This window comes from Lepisma saccharinum, chromosome 13, assembly GCF_977018435.1.
Source record: "Lepisma saccharinum chromosome 13, izLepSacc3.1, whole genome shotgun sequence".
In the NCBI taxonomy this organism is placed as follows: Eukaryota; Metazoa; Arthropoda; class Insecta; order Zygentoma; family Lepismatidae; genus Lepisma; species Lepisma saccharinum.
Genome location: NC_139241.1, coordinates 59,170,571 through 59,188,172, shown reverse-complemented (window position 1 = coordinate 59,188,172; position 17,602 = coordinate 59,170,571). Strand labels below are relative to the sequence as shown.

Sequence of the window (17,602 nt, the reverse complement as noted above, 5' to 3'; positions counted from 1 at the left end):
TTGTAACTTTGCACACAGTTTATCAGAAGTTCAACTCATTCTTCTCGTAATATCACTTTCGTACATCGGCGTCGCCAGAAATTTTTGTAGGGGGTGTGGGTCAAGCAATCGATAAAACTTGAATAGTAGAAATTATAACAATAATAATCAAATTTAATTTAAATTACTATCAGGCTATGATCATTATTATTATTTTTATTGTTATTATTAATATTATACACGTATATTCTTTGGGAGAGTTTTCTAGCTACTCTATTCACCAAATGAGTGAATATCCAGAATAACTATTTTATTAATATTTGCGTTTTTCATTTAACACAGTTAGTGTACTGAAATGCATAGTTATTACGTTTTTAACTTTAACACACATCGTTAAAAAACATTAAAAGTTATATAAATTAGATTTTTATGGGAGAGGGCACACAACAAACACTAAGGATAAAATTTCTTCCTAATTTTCAAAACTGTGAAACCATTTATTATTTGGTTTAAATAGCAGAAGATGAAAAGATATATTGGTTCCTTTAACTCTCAATTTTATTCGATTTAACGCATTTCTTAACTTCGTTTTTCTGTTTCAATAAGATCTAACTGAACTTTTTTTTATCTCATTAACAATAAAATAAACTTTTCTTCTTTTGGTAACTTGAAATGAACGATACCAATTTCCACGGGGGGTCGACGGACCTGTTCAAAAAAATTGAACTTCAATAGTATAATAACTCCAAATATATGACCTTCCCTGTGTATTCTGATGCACCAGAAATACATTATTAGCAGTTTATGCACTTTCACGTGTTACTGGAATCAACATACTTGTGTCAATTCGTGTGCAATTCGCTAAAACCTGGAACGAGACAATGGTCTCTATTGTGAAAAAGCCTTTGTCTGTGCCATCAATACAGTCTAGAAAGTTGATGTAAAATTAGGCCTATAGTTTTTTCTGGATCTTGAAGGCAATGCTAAATTTGATAGTAGTCCGTTTGTCTTCAGTTACAACCAGAAAACATTGTTTATATTTTGCATTTCTTTTCCATTTTCCGATCTTTTTCAGTACTTTTCGTCGTTTTTATACCATTTTTGAGGTTTCTTGTTTCTTTCCTGTTGTTTCGTGAATTTTAAATGCATTTGCTAGCATAAATTACATATTTATATTTCCTAACGACGCCATTACTTGAAAAAAATGGTCAATTTAAAGGCACAATATTATATTTAACTGAAATCTTTGGCAATAAATTAAATAATTTCGGTAAATATATGTATTTTTCCTTCAGCAAACTTAAAACACTTTAGGTGAGGCTACAAGTTCCCTTGCTTTATCGCTTTAATCTGTAGATTAAAGTAAAATTAGTCACCATATAAAAGAAAAATGTATTCTACGCAAAAAGCAACTATATTTTGAGATTCTGGATCTCGTACTATACTGTGTAAGGCACACTCAAAGGAGGTGAATAACTTAAAAACCTTGAGATGTATTTTATGTAACCTTGAAGTGAAAGTAAAGAAAGCTACATTAACAACAGGGGCGTATATTCCAGGCTAGCTAGGCAATCTGCAAAGCCTGAAGCCTAGAATATAAAATACTAAAGAAAATTCGATTAGAAAGTGTCTGAATTAACCTAATTTTAAAAAAAAGAAGATAATGGCAATTCTGAAGTTGGCAACCTGAATTCTTAGAAGTTGGCAACCTGAATTTTTATAAGCTTGCAACTTGACTACCTTTGGGATGACAACGTGGCTTCCTTGGAGACGTTACTTCTCCCTTCCTCCATAGCCTAGGACCAGATGTCACAGTGAGCTAGTCCAGGCATTATTAGATTCATCATTCGACACTGATTGGCACCTAATTGCTTCGGTACCACTAGACAACGGGTTTTATCGAATTATTCATCTATAACTCTCTAGTAATTTATGAAAATAATCAAGCTTTCATTTTTAAAAGCAAATATTATTTTTGGGTATTTTTGGGGCTGAGCCGATACAACTTTGAACCGATATTCTAACCAATTCCCAATGATACCGAATACTTGTAAATTGTAACAATTAAAAGTTGTTCAAAATATTGATTAATATTAGTGTTTAAATATTTCACTCTGATTATATGCATCAATTTACCAGGATTTTTGCATTAAATATTTGAGAATTACATCAAAATGTTAAATTACATGTTACGTCATCACAAAATTCAGTTTTCTTTTACAAAACTGGTGCAAAATAAAAATAAATTTCAAATTTAGCATAATTTCAAGGATAATTAGATAATTTCCTGTGTTTGAGAATACTGTTTCAAGTCCTTCAAGCGATGAATGATGAACATACAGAAACATGGAATAAATGGTATGCAAGTAAATGAAGCTTGGGTAAATAGGTGGTGGCGCCTCCTTGCTGCTGTTCCAGTAAGCCTTTGTGTTGCGGAGGCCAATTACGAATCCATATAACCATGACACATATCATATCAGCGTCTTCGACAGCGAGAACTTAAAATACATCAAATCAATGAATTTTGGGGTGCATCAACTGACACAGTTAAGCATGTGAGGTTTGATTTCTTCAAAGTATCGTATCTGATGTATTTGTATGTTTAGTTGATCAATTTCAGTGCATCACACAAAACAGTAGCTAACGAAAGTATCCTTTGATGCATTTCAGGGCCAATTTTTTTGAATCATTAACAGTTTATTTATTTATACAGTAAAACCTCGTTAATCCGGAGTAATGGGTTGATAAGTTGGCCAGTTAAACGAAAGTCCGGATTAACTGAAATAACCTAAAAGAACAGTAGAAAGTGCATTAAAACTCAGTTTATAGCAACAAAACACGTTTATTATGGTGTATTTGAAGGGCATAGGTCTAAATACACAATACAGTACAGTACAAAGTCTGCGGGAAACAGAATTTCATCAGTGGTTGACTGCCTTTTCTTTGGGAAGTTCTCTTTTTGACTTCTAGCCACATTTAAAACCTTGCATTTTACTTTTTCTTTGCCTTTTGCCTGTCCGAATTAAGCGAAGTCCGGCTTATCGGGGTTCGGATTAACGAGGTTTTACTGTATATTGAACTTAACACTCCACAGCCACCGGCAATAGCAATGGGACATCTTGATCCTGAAATACTCGCTTCCCTTGCAGGGCGTTATGTGTGTTGCCTAACTCCACGGGGATAAGTGGATTTTTAATAGCAAATATCCAATGGCAACTTTTACCACCGCCTAGATAATGAATACATGCTGTGATATTTCCATTCTTATACGTCTTTTTACCTATTGATGCAATAACAACAATACATTAATTAATTTAATACATTATTTAATACATTTTAATTATAATTCAATTAATTTATTATTATTATCAATATTTCTGAGTCATTGGTTCGGACCCCCCCGAAATATATTTCTAGATACGTGCCTGTCTGCAGCTTGTCATTTAGAATACATACAGAACCAAAAACGTGTCAATTGACACATATATTTTGATTTCAATAACACGTTAACGTGCATGCAAATGATGCACCTTTTAGTGTGGCAAAATACGCATAGGGTATTTATATGAAATGAAGTTCAGTGTGATGCACTAAAATGCATCAATTTGGAAGATCAGACAAGATCATTTCGAAGATAAAAAAATTACACATTTAGCTGTGTCAATTGATGCATTAAAAGTGAAAGTTTGTTATCGTCGAAATGATCTTGTCTGATCTTCCAAATTGATGCATTTTAGTGGATCACACGGGACTTCATCTCATACAAATACCCTTTAATACATTCCTATGTGTATTTTGACACACTAAAAGGTGCATCATTTGCAGTTTATGCACGCTAACGTGTTATTGAAATCAAAATAATATATGTGTCAATTGACACGTTTTGGATTCTGTGTGTAGTTAATGGTTTGAGTGGTTAGAAAGGTAGGGTTGTGAGGGGTTAGGGTTTAGATGAGGTGAACTTATAGCTGCGCCGGGCCAGGTACCAATGTTGGACCACCTTTATGGCTGTCACCCGCTGTTAACAGCGTAAGACCTACCGATTCTTACGGTTTCCAATCCTTCGTCCACAAATCAGCCAATAGGGACAGGATATTGTCAAAATAGCCGTTATGAACTGTGATTGCACACCGATTAGCACGGAGGCGGAAGTATAGTTTAGTTTTATGACTGGTAACATCAGGCCGGTAGCTAGAATTTTATTTGGGGGGGGGCTCATCCCTTACCAACACAGGCGTCACCAGAAATATTTGTAGAGGTGGTCAGGCCATAGATAAAACTTAATTAATACAAATAATAATGACAATGATAATTGTTATTTTACAACAATAAGTTATTAAAAATATACCAATTTCAATACAAATTTATTGTTATTAAATAAATGGAGAGATTTTGCTACTCGATCCACCGTATCAGTGAATATCTAACACAATTGTTGTCCATAATTTTTCTTATATTTTGTACAGTTAGTGTACTGAAAATTATAGTTATTGTATTATGTTATTAACTTTTACACAATCCTTAAAAAAAAAGCTAACAGCGGTAAATTTTACTCATAAAGTTTATATTCTGTGACCTCTTAGAAAGAAAACTATAAGTTTTGGAAGCTGTGGACCCATTTATTCTTTGGATTAAATGGTAGAATCCTATCCTGAATCCTCTATTATATACTAAACTTTTTTCGATGTAATGCAGTTTTTACCGTAGCTATTACTTTATTTCTGGTATTAACAATAACATTTAAATTAGATATTTGTGGGATTTCGGGGGGGGTTCAGCCGCCTTACTCCTCCCCCTGGCTACGTGCCTGGGTAACATATCCAAATTTGTATACCACAACTTCCCAAAATGAAATTTGAAATACGCCACTGAGCGGACCCTCCTCCCCAAGGAAAAAGCTTAATTAAAGCTTAATTCGCAGAGTGCTTATAAGTAAGTACTCGTAAGTATTTGCAATTAAGGCGACAACTCGTGAGAGCAGGCAAAACGTTGAACTCCAGGGTAACCATACGTTTCGCATGTATGACCCTCCCAGGCGGCGCGCAAGAAACGCATGGTCGACGCTGCAAGGACCACCCTTCGTCGCATCTCCCGTGACCACGCCAAGAGCATCGCCGCTCAATGGGCGTGGTCGGTTCCTCCCCAGACAAGCCCCGCCCACCCTTCCATCGAAGCCGCGAACCTCCAATGCCATCGTGCGAAGCCCGACCAATGGCGAAGGCAGCCGTCGGAATCTGCCCACCGCACGGGTTAATTGGCGTGCCGCCGGAGGGGGCTACACCCCCCTCCCCTCGGGGGAACTAACCGCGCGCGCGCATGCTCTCCAAACCGTTCTCAGAGTTCACCTTTGGACGCCGCACAGAGTGCACGGCTGCCGAAGACCTGCGCGCCTGGAATTTGCCCACCCACCGGAAGCCGTCGAAGATTGTGCACCACTGGGATCTTCAGGACGACGGGTAACCCTACACGCAAGCTCCCTACGTGTCGAACGGTGCTCCAAGAGTGCGGGCAATGGCCAAACAGTGACGACGACCGAGCTTTTTGGTCTTTAGTGAATCGTGCCTAGGCGAACACGTGGTGGTGGACACCAAGCACCCACCCGGAAGCGGACTGGCACCCGAGCAGAGGTGCGCGGGTGAGTCGGGGTGGTGTAGGATGCTGGTGACGGACCCTTGCTGCCCTTCCGCCCTCGCCCGCCCTTCGTGGAAGATGGACCTGCCCCACAATGTTCCTCCAATACCAATACCATGTGCCGCAGGTAAGCTTTAGATCAATTCAATAAGCTTATAACTTATGGAGTCTATTCTTTTGTAGAACAGCACAGATACTTCTGTTCATCTAGTACATACGGTAATACATAAAGTACAAAAAAAATGCATCAAACATACGCCAGGGGTCCCTGATTCGAATCCCGGCCTGGGAAACCTAAAAAGTGTCAATTGACACATCTATTTTGACTCCAATAACACAATGTGCATAAACAGATTACTTTGACAGTTTCTTTCGTCTAGCCTAAATAAGGTCAATTTCCTTGTTATTTGTATGAACATTTGAAATTAATAAACCACATATGTACAAATATGAAGATACAGAGGTAAGGAATTTCAAAGCAAATCCGTATATTAAAAAAAAACACGTAAATATTCGTTCGTTACAAATGTAAGTGTATCCATATGAACAATAAAAGTTTATTTTCATTTCTTTTTGGGTGAACATATTTTTTCAAATTATTACTGTTCAAACGCACAGAAATGTAACTGATAAACAAACTGATAATTACGTTACTCGTTACCATGATAATTAACGGATTTACAACCGCAGGTACTTATTTTAAAAAGTAATTGGTTATTAGTAACGTTAGTCGAAAAAAGTAATTGTTGTAAAAGCGTTACGCAAATGTCTACTCGAAAATACTAAAAATATTCCGTGTGCTGTGGAACAATTTCGAAATAAGCTGTTGCAAGTTGCAACAACACGACAGTAAATTATAATTTGGCGCCTAAATGGAGATACCAAGTCGCCATTCTTGGCGACTATATAATTCTGACCCTTATAAACATGCTGGAAAATATGCATGTTGTTCAACTTGTAAATACGCAAAAACGGATTTTTAAAAATATTGTCGAGTGATTGGAAATGGAAAATGGGTAATATTTTTCAGACTTTGACTGATTTCGATTTTATTTGCTTTATTTTACGTCGCTTTTTGTGCCACTTTTGGCTAACTTGCGAAGATGGGAATGAGTGATGATATGATGAAATTGATGAATGGACACTCACAAATATCGATGCCCAGGCCAGGATTCGAACCCGGGACCCCTGGCGTCGTAACGCGATGTGCTAACCACTCCGCCACAGGGCCCGGCTCAGACTTTGACTGATATCGTGACGATGATGATAAAGTCATGAAAGAACCGCAAACAATCCGTTTCAACCCAGATATTCTAGCTTCTCAACCAGTCCTTAAACCGTCAAATATTGAAGTGTGACATATTCGCAAGTTTTCGAAATGCTAAACTGATCAAAAGATTAATCTTAGAATTAATGTTGCAGTCAGAAAATAAATGGATAGTTCTATTTCGTGTTCCTCCGTAGAAATGTGACGTTTGGACAATTTCACTTTTTTTGTACTAAAACCAATCTTGCCGACTAAGCTGTCAGTTCTACCGAGTGAGCCGTCAGCTTTGGCGCCAAATGACGCCTATAAATAATATCGAACTCTAGTTTCAAATCCTGGAAAAGAAAATGGTGATTACTGTGAGAACGAAATCTTAAATTGATAAGGTTATAATGTCATCATTTACACATTGTTGTTAAGTTTCGGCTGTTGGAAAGCAAACTTCTGCATATTATGAAGGGTGATGCTAATTCATGAAGATTAATTATTTTTTGATCGTTGGTTTGTTTGCATTCCAACAAATTCATCACTAACGCAGACCCTGATTTTTTCAGAACATTGTTTGGGTATCGTAACGAAAACTATGCAAACATTTTACTCCGAATCCTTGGGAGAAACAACAGGGGCACTCGCCCGAGGCCCCGCGCTTCATGGAACTCCCGCCAGACACAACAATTGTTTACGAATTTTACGGGGCGCTGGTGCTTCCAATTAAGCAACTATAAATTAATTAAAATCGGATTTTTGAGGACTTCATGGGTTTTGACATACATAAAAATATTCAAAATTACTGAAATTGTATTCAAGCTTAAAAAACCGTGTTCAAATATTTTAATCAAAGGTATTTAATATGCACTACTCGTTTAATGAAGAGTAAACAAAAGAGACTTATGAGAGTGTTACTGGATAAAATTAAAAATTACGCAAATTAATAGCTTGATATTCAACATATTAGTATTGTTATTAAATATAATGAATGTCCAGTGGCACATGGAAATGAAAATGAACACTAATTTAAAAAAACAAACTGTTATTACCCTCCCATAATTCTTGGTTTTATCCTTCAACGTGTTGCGACTGCTTCGCTTTTTTGCCACTTTTGGCTAATCGCGAAGGTTCAACATGTTATCCTTATTGCTCTTAGGTAATAATACGAATGGTAATATAATTAAGCGTAGTTCCCATATTAAAAACACTAAAGTTGCTAACCAAGGCAGTTTATCAAGATTTAAAAACACTTGACATGTAACGTTTCTACCCTCTACCAGGGTCTTCCTCAATGTTTATAAATCTTAATAAACTGCCTTGGTCAGCAACTTTAGTATTTTTAATAATAATTGTTTATTAATCGAAATAATGTTCATATTGCGATGATCATATAAGGGCACCTTCAGACTACGGAACAGAAATCTGATTTTTTAAGGCCTCTGAAAAATTTGGGTATGTGACCCGCGTATATTTTATGCCCTACACCCATAAGCCCGGATCTGTTATTATTCGTCCAAACAATGCCATGATATTACTCAGGAGAAATATCGTTTGGGCCATTTAGAAAAAAAAAAGTTTTTTAAGAACGATTAGATGTAATCAAAGAGCTTGTTTTGACATGAAAGTTACAGAACTGAATCAGTATCACGATTGTTGACGAATAACAATACGATGGATGGTTCATCCAGATCACTAGCCTGTGTGTACAACACAAATTGTATAACACCATTAAGCCTTGTTTCCATGATATGAAAAACTCAATATGCTGACCAAGGCAGTAATTTATTTTATCATAAAACATAAACTAAACGTAACGTTTCAACCTTACAAATGTTTGTACTTGGTGCAGAGTCTGAAGAAGACCTTGCTAGAAGGTTAAAGCGTTACGTTTAGTTTGTTTTATAATAAAATAAATTACTGCTTTGGTCAGCATATTGAGTTTTTACAAATTGTGTTTTTGTGTGTAGCCTACAACAAGAATTTTACATACTGTGTGAAAAAAGCCAATGTGTAATAACATTCTCCCCATTACTTGCAATGAAAAATCAAATTACCTTTCACTTCCTTTGCATAAGAGCTTAATTACCTTTTGTGAATTATATCCTAGTTATTCCGGACGGTTTGAAGTTTAAGAAAAAAATTCATTGTAATATATTGCGGTCAGCAGTTAAAAGTAACAATTCTACCTCATCTACTGGCAATATAATGAAAGTTTTTTGCGATTTATATAAATATTGTAAACATAAAAATAGTACACAATGTGAATTTGAATGTCGTATTTTCAGTATCTGATAGCTATTTCCCTCCAATCCAATGCGTCAATATGTGCATTAAATGTATTTGACGCATTAGCTTTTCGCGGAACTGATGGAGTCTACATTCAGAGGTGTTGCCTACACACAGAAAACAAAATGCATCATATGGATTAATGCACAGAATGCATCGATTGATGCAGTAAAGTGTGTTTTATGGCTTCTTCAAAGAATCAGATTCACATTTGATGCATTTGGGTGCATTTTTGGTCGTGAAAGAAACACCAAAGTGCATCATTTCATTCAAGTGAGGATTTATTTCAGTCGAGATGCACTTCAATGCATCAGTTGATGTTCCTTGATGCACCAGAATGCATCTTTGTGGATGATGCACTTAAACGTTTTGTCTGAGCTACAGAGTTTATGTAGTTCAGACGAAACGTTTAAGTGCATCATCAAAATGGATGCATTCTGGTGCATGAAAACGCATCAAGGTGCATCTCGACTGATAGAAATCCTCACTTGAATCAAATGATTGCATTTTGGTGTTTCTTTCACGACATACAAAAATGCACCCAAATGCATCAAATGTGAATCGGATTCTTTGAAGAAGCCATAAAACACACTTTAGTGCATCAATCGATGCATTCTGGTGCATCAATCATAGTTCTCTGAGTGTAGGGTGGACCAGAGTGGGTCATGGTCCCCCTTTACTCAGTCCCGGGAGTCTGTGGAGCAAGGCCGCTCATAACGGCAGAGAAGGGGTGAAAGCGAGGCGGAGCGAAGCAGTACGCGCTGCTGCTATCTGCAGCCGTATCTTCACACACTCCCTCACCCGTTCATTGGTCAAGCCCTCTCAAGTCGCTACTTGTTCAGAGGACTTGTTTCCTTTCGCTCGCTTCGTAGGTATTCCCTGGATAGACTATACATGCCAATCTATCTTCCGACCCCCATTCACAGGGCAGAACGGTTATTTTGACAAAATCCTGCTCTCCTGCTGGCTGCTTCAGGGAGGAGAGTTTCAAAGGTTGCCGCTTGTTGCTCAAAGAGCGGGCCAGCGGCAAGCCTAATTGACTATTTGACCGGAAGTTTCTTCGTAGTAAACGCGGCAACAGCGGGTCACTGCCATAAAGACGGTCCCCGCACCGGTTCTTAGCTTGGCTGTATTCTAATTGGCAAATTTTGTGAAAATAAAATAAAAGTTTCTATACCTAACGAAACCTTTGATGATTCGAACACACGGTCTCTAGTGTCGGAGCGCGTTCTGCTAACCCCTGAATCACGTATGTATCCAGTATATTTCCCATAAACACACTAAACTGTTAATTAGTTTATAATTTTTAATTATAATTAGATTGTGATGTAATCGAACCAAATAATTTTACACACCGTCATTGTAGCAATTGAATTTGCAAAATTTCTGCTCTTGGTTAATAAATCATTGTATCACGTAACAACTAGCCAATGTGAATATCAATATCAACTCACACACATATACAGGCCTACTTATATATACACACCTGCGTTCAGAAAGTTACCTGTTAAAACCTGTATACGTATAAGACTTCGTATATTTATATTATTACAACAAAAAAATAAGATTGAACAAATCTTCAAGTTCAATTAGATATGACGTGGATGTTCTAAATTTACCATTACCGAAGCCTGGCGTCCTAGTCTTAAGCGAATCCACGAAAATCCTTTCGCCCTAGCATCCAGAGAAGACATAGTTGAAATATGGTTGCCAAATTTAGCTCTTCCGCTACGTAACAAATTTTCAAGTTAACAATTTAAGCGTCGTAAAGTAACTGTTCTGTTACAAAAAAAGTAACACTGATACAGTTACAAGTAACCACTCACTTATAAAAGTATAGCTAGTTTGGCTACAAATCTTTGGAAAAAGGGAACGGAACTCATAGATCATCCGTAAGAACAGTTTAAAATGCATTTCCACCTAACGTACACACAGAAAACTAAATGCTTCATATCGATTGATGCACTAAAGTGTGTTTTATGGCTTCTTCAAAGAATTATTCACGTTTGATGCATTTGGGTGCATTTTTGTACAGAGTGTATGTAGCTCAGACGAAACATCTAAGTGCATTATAAAAAAATATGCGTTCTGGTGCATCAAAACGCAGCAAGGTGCATCAAAACTCATCAACTGATCCATCTTGAGTGAAAGAAATCCTCACTTGAATCAAATGATGCACTTAAGTGTTTGTTTCTCGACATACACAAGTGCACCCAAATGGATCAAATGTGAATCTGATTATTTGAAGAAGACATAAAACACACTTTAGTGCATCAATCGATGCATTCTGGTGCATCAATCGATATGATGCATGTAGTTCTCCGAGTGTATAATATTAACAAGAGGATATTTCAATGATCTGAACAAGATGGACAGCGAAGAGTGGTGCCAGTTTTCAGAAAGCAAACACTGGCGTATGGAAAATTTTTTTCGGAGGAGCTGAACATGTAGACTTAACATACATAGCTGCGTTTATTTGGGGGGGGGAGGGGCAGGATACACTGTAGAATATTTCGTCATTACAATTTTAACCTTCTGAAAGAGTAATCGGGTTGCATTTAACACTTTGGTTTTTGCCTAGTTCTTTTGAAAATTTTTATTTTTTCTCAAATTTTCTGGTGCATACGCCAGTGCCTACAAATAAAATAGCTCCAAGAATGAAAGCGATAGTGAGTTGCAAACTTAGGGCAGTCCACATTGAAATTTTGGAGGCCAGTGCCCCTCCGTACCCTCTTAACGACGCCCCTGACCCCAAACGACAATTGTATGCGTAAAAGGAGCCTAATTCTACCAAAGCCTCAACCGCAATTACGCGGAACGCGTTCAAAAATTCAAACAAGGTCGATATGTCTAAATCGTAGTCTTGATTAGCCGATTTTCATGTATTTCGAAGTTGGTAGCGTCCATAAGCGGATAAAAAAAGTAAGGAAATGCATACTTAGTAATCTGAACGTAATTACACCGCCGTCGGCATAAAGATGTCAGTGTAGCCATCTGCAAAAAGATAACGTCAATCATCTTATGTTTAGGTTGGTCCTTGGGGGATGAAGGCTGAATAAGCGACCGGAAGTCATGAAATGTCCCAAAATGGCGATAATATGGAGAAATTCACATAATGGCTATATGATGACAGGTTTTGTGAGAAAGACGGACGTATGGATTTGTCGCTACTTTATTGTATTGCATTTACTCATCATGAACCACGTCATTTTCCCATTTATCCTGAAGGATATATTCAAAGGTGAACGTGTTGTTTGTAAGAGGGTATAGTCGACGAATTTAGCTGTACCGTGTACAGCACAATTTAACGTTTTATAAAATTGATTAGAAAAGTTTTTTCACCTTCACTAAGAAGAATTACGCGAAGTAATAGAAAATTATTTTTTTATATAAAAACAATCGAATGGTTGGTCGAAGTGCACTTTGGACAAAAATTAATTAATTTATTGAATAAAAATTGTTGGGTGCGTCGGCACATGTGACCATTTTCCAATGTATACGGGGAAATATCCCCTTTTCTAAACTTCTTACTTAAGAAATTGAGAACAAGGGGTGTAACAAGCCTCTTGAGAAAAGTTAAAAGGTTTTAAAGAGACCCGAACAAGTCTAACACAACACATTAACAAGTAAGAAAAAAACAGTGTATAAACACAGTGAATAAACCGGGCAATTACTACAATGGGTAGTGCAAACGTGATCACGAAATCGGAAAAAAAAACCTCCGCGATGCCTCCCCCGGCCCCTCCTTGTGGTTACGCCACTGGCCAAGATGATTAACTTTTGATTTATCCTCGTTTGGTAACGTGGAATGCAATAAGACACTCCCTCTGTCCCATAATTATTGTCCGGTATGCCAAAATGGTAACATTTTATTTATGTTCTTTTGGATACTTGATCGGCCAATTTGTACTGATCCTTGAGTAATAACGTTGTATGACTCATTCCCGTGTTTCATTTTCTTCTTCTGTATACACCAATGTCACAGTTTGCATATCGGACAATTATTATGGGACACGAAACAAAAGTGTACCGGACAATAATTATGGGACAGAGGGAGTAATATGTAACACATAGGGTAAAGGAGGGGTAGTTCGCCACCAAAATGCTTTTCATTTTTTTTCCCTTCTAAACGAATTGGGGGAGAAGGACAAAATTTATACGATACAAAAAGTAGTCATTGTGAATTATGAGGAATATAACATAAATACTGTGTTACTTATACTTATGACGTAATATTAAAAATACTAAAATGAGAAAAAGTGGCGAAATTCCCGCCACATGCTGGTAAATTCGCCATATAACTTATTTATCATTTTATCGACAGTTTAAGTGTATGAAATACCAAGTTGTTGCCAATAAGTCAGTTAACAAAGTGTAAAAGACCTACAAATGACAATACGAAACTGCTTAGAAAGATACAATACAAACATGCATTGTGAACAACTTGTGTGTGAAAGATCGCCTGTAAGAAGGGAAATTCGACACATTTTCTGTTACTCTGGCGAATTTACCAGCAAATGCATAGTCGAAAGAAACCAACTTACGTTTACTTGTACATGCACGCTTTCCAAAGCAAATCTTTTCACGACATTCTTAAGGTTTGAGGTTACGATATCAATAATTAAATGGAAGAAAAATAATTCTTATCTTGCCACGAAATGACAATTTCCAACGTAGTATTGAAATTCGGCACCTTTCTTTTTCTTCTGTGCAGACGCAACTGCGCATTCCAAACTGTACTGCTTGCTTGCTAGTTCGCTCACCACACTGTAGTTTTCCGTGGAAACAAGGCACATGTTACTTGATTTTTTACAGGCATCAGTAAGTGTTTCCAACCTATAGTTTCTATCTACGATTACAAAAACCACAAGTACGGCGAAATTCCCAGCATGGCGAACATCCCTTCTTTTACCCTACTATGTGCCGATAATTATGTATGGAGCAGAGACTTGGACAATGACAGAGAGAGACAAAAAGAAAGTTCCAGGCAGTGGAGATGAAATTTTAAGGAGTACATTGGGGAAGACTAGAAGGGATAGAATAAGGAATGAGGAGATCCGACAGACAGTGGTTTGAAGCTTCAGGACAGGATAGATCAGGCACAGATGAGATGGTTCGGGCACATGAAGAGAATGGATGCAGAAAGACTACCAGTAAGAGCTTACAATGTACAAGGAGTTGGAATAAGGCCAAGGGGGAGACCAAGATGTCGGTGGAAAGAGTGGAGAGTGTTAGGAGAAGAGGACAAGATTGGAACACCGTGGAAAGAGAGGAGTAGTGGAAGACCAGGAAGAAATGGAGAGGCTTGACTTCTATGCCGACCCAGCCAGAGGCAGGAAACGTCAAAGAATGATGATGATGGTAACGTGGAAAAATGTGTATGTAATACATTAAACCCTCGTTAACACAAACTCGCTTCAGACGAACACTCGGTTAACATGAACAAAATGTTGATCCCGGCAGGGATGTATTATATCTTATAGACAGTTTTATCGGTTAACGCGAATTTCGGTTACCACGATTTACGAACTGTTTTTTAGTCCGTTGCGTCATTAGATCTCATTTAACACAAACTTTCATCAAAGTTTTTCATAATATTTTTCTGTTGGTCGTCTGTCATTCCTCTGCTAGGTATGTACGAAATCGCTCAACAATCTCTATCATCTTGTCAACAATCACCTTATATAGTATTGTAACCAACAGATTCAGATCTACAATGTGTTCAAATGTGTTCTATTCTTTAAAACATAACCAGTACGAGTAACATCAAGATTAAAACTTGGGTGCAATTGCTCGACAATCGCAATCATCGCGTCAACAATGAGCTTATACGTATTTAACCAACACATTCAGTTGTCTGTTCAGATGTGTTTTTCTATTCTTTAAAACGTAGCCAGGACGAGTAACATCAAGTTGCAAGCAGAAAGACGGAAGTCATGGCCAAGATGAAGCAGACAGGCATAGATCTGCAAACAAAACTGAAAATCCTAGAGGAAGTAGACCGTGGTGCATTGAACAAAACGACAATTGCTGAACAGTATGGAATTGCCAAATGTTGCTACATTATCTAAAATACTTAAAGATCGTGACATACATAATACGTATTGTAAATGGTTAATGTGTAGAGAGAACTGTATTGCAACAATAAAATTTGAGTCCTCGGTTAGCACGAATTTTTTAAACACGAACTCTTGATTTTTCGATCCCTTGGGATTCGTGTTAACGAGGGTTTACTGTAATTAATAACGCACTAATTCGATTCATGTTTTATACACTATATGACACTTTCCTGAAAACACAACAATTATAAACGCCAAGTCGAACGCATTGCTTTGTTTACAATTCCTCCACACCCGCAAGGCGAACTAAAATATGATTAGCGCTGGAGCAGCATCTGCTAAATCAAATGTGGATCTAAAACTTGCAAAATGCAATGCAACAAATTGATTTCTATCTCTTACAAGTCACTATTTTTTTTTTAAATATGAAAGTGAAGAATCCAGTTTCCTTTGACATTTCGACAATTTCCTTTACAACACGTCCAGTTGGAATACGTGTGCATGGGGGAGAAGAAGGTTTCTTAAGGCACAATTCGATAAAAAAGAAAGTCCGGATGGCCCTTTAGACACATCTATCTTATATATAATAACTTTGGAAAGATACTACGTTCATTTTTCCAAAAGTGGGCAGAAAAGTAGAAAGTACCTCTCTCTCATGAATTACTTTCCCAACGGGTCTTACAAATCAGTCATATTTAGCGACTTATCTCTAAAGGTGGCAACTATGCCCCTGGTCGTGCCAGACGAAAATGGGCTCGGCTGGTGTCTTATGACCAGCAGGGCGGCTCGGACCGTTTCATCTCGAGGGTATGAAACAGCTGGCGATGCCGCGAGAAGGTTGGGGCGGTCGTCAGCTTGACCAATTGCGAGATAATCTCCTTGTCTGTAAACTATCAATGTATTAATTTAACATTACTTTGGCGAGGCATGCGTTTCTTATGAGGGTAGTGCCATGGCACGGTGGATCTCCCCTTTGAGCCGCCGCTGGAATAAACTAAAAACGTCCTCATGAACAGTTTAAGAGACCAACTCTTCGTAAAAAGCTAAAAAACATTTGCTAAAACACTTTCGTTATCTCCCAACAGGGATGACAAACAGCTGGGAAGATGAAAAGCAAAGCAAAATGGACACATTCAACAAGAATATGCAGAACACTTAAAACGACATCACAGACACACTGGGGGAAAAAAATGTTGTATTAAGAAGCTAATTACGGCCCTATTAAATGAGGCAGGGTTAAAGTAACCATATCGTCTCGTATTAGACGGGACGGTCCGTTTCTTTAATTCTGTCCCAATTTTTTAACGTAAAACGAGACGTCAAAAAGTCACTTTTTGTGACAATGATTTATCGCCACAGAATGACTGCACCAACACCTTCCCTATAAGAACTATGGAATAATAACATTCAACATTTCAATGAATGACTTCTAATTCTAAAGGACTTCTTGGTTGGAGTGAAGTACATACGACACCATATTATTTAAGTTATTTACACAGCATATATATATATATATATATATACGACGAAACAGTTTTTGTATTAAAATGTGTACATTTTGACGTCCCATTTTTCTTCAGAGAATGTGATAAATGCCCTTTTTCGTTGTTTTAAAAAAAATTGGTCACCTTAGGCAGGGTGTACACTGTTAGAAGTCACAGTTACATTTACAACACTACGTTAAAATTTAATGACCTGCCTGTTCACAAACGCAACAGTTTTTTTTTAATTTAAATATTTTATTGTGCATTTACGTGCACCATAAATATATCTTGTAGGCACTGAATCATTAAAATTATATTAATTAGGTTAACTAATAATGACCATTAACACTAAAAACGGCCACGGTTATATTTTCAAGTACGGAACTGGCGCAATTTATTCAGTCATTTCTCTTTACAGTGATATAATTTTCTCACCTGAAAAGTCAATAATAATGGCAAATAAATACAACCCGAGAAGCTTTATTTTACTTTCTAATTAAAAATCATAAGAAATAATTATGCAAGAGGCTTGATATTACACAGGATACTCTTTCTGGTAAGGTGCTACAAAGATGGGAGTCTGTTTTTATTCTCTGGAATCAAAGCTTCAAATCGTGTACAAAAGCACCTAAGAAATATTAGTTATAGTTTGTTCACTACAGTTTTTAATTGTACTTTGCATTTATGTTCCCTCTATCGGTACGCAAATAAGTTCAGTAAGTTACATGGTCGTTTTTATGAACATAAATGTTAAATTTTCACTTTTCCCAATATGCATTGTTGGAAGATAACAAATTACCGTTAAAATGTAACAGCGTACCTGCTAATTTACAAAAACGGGAAGTAACCATATTGTTTTTTTAGCATGTGCGCATTCATGACGTCACTTCTCTGTACTGTGGCTTACT

The 17,602-nt window shown here is 37.2% G+C and overlaps 1 protein-coding gene across 5 annotated transcripts in view; it reads left to right on the top strand.

The window, feature by feature from the left end:
- LOC145997331 (paired box protein Pax-6-like) overlaps window positions 1–17,602 on the top strand; it is a 358,136-nt gene that overhangs the window by 198,628 nt on the left and 141,906 nt on the right. For 2 of the 5 annotated variants that reach the window (XM_083134248.1, XM_083134251.1), the window contains exon 1: window positions 5,331–5,737. The exons of the other annotated variants lie outside the window; for them this stretch is intronic. In XM_083134248.1, the coding sequence (XP_082990374.1) occupies window positions 5,635–5,737 (103 nt within the window). In that variant the 5' untranslated portion in view covers window positions 5,331–5,634. Of the gene's footprint in view, window positions 1–5,330; window positions 5,738–17,602 lie in introns of those variants that run through there. 5 annotated transcript variants of the gene reach the window in all.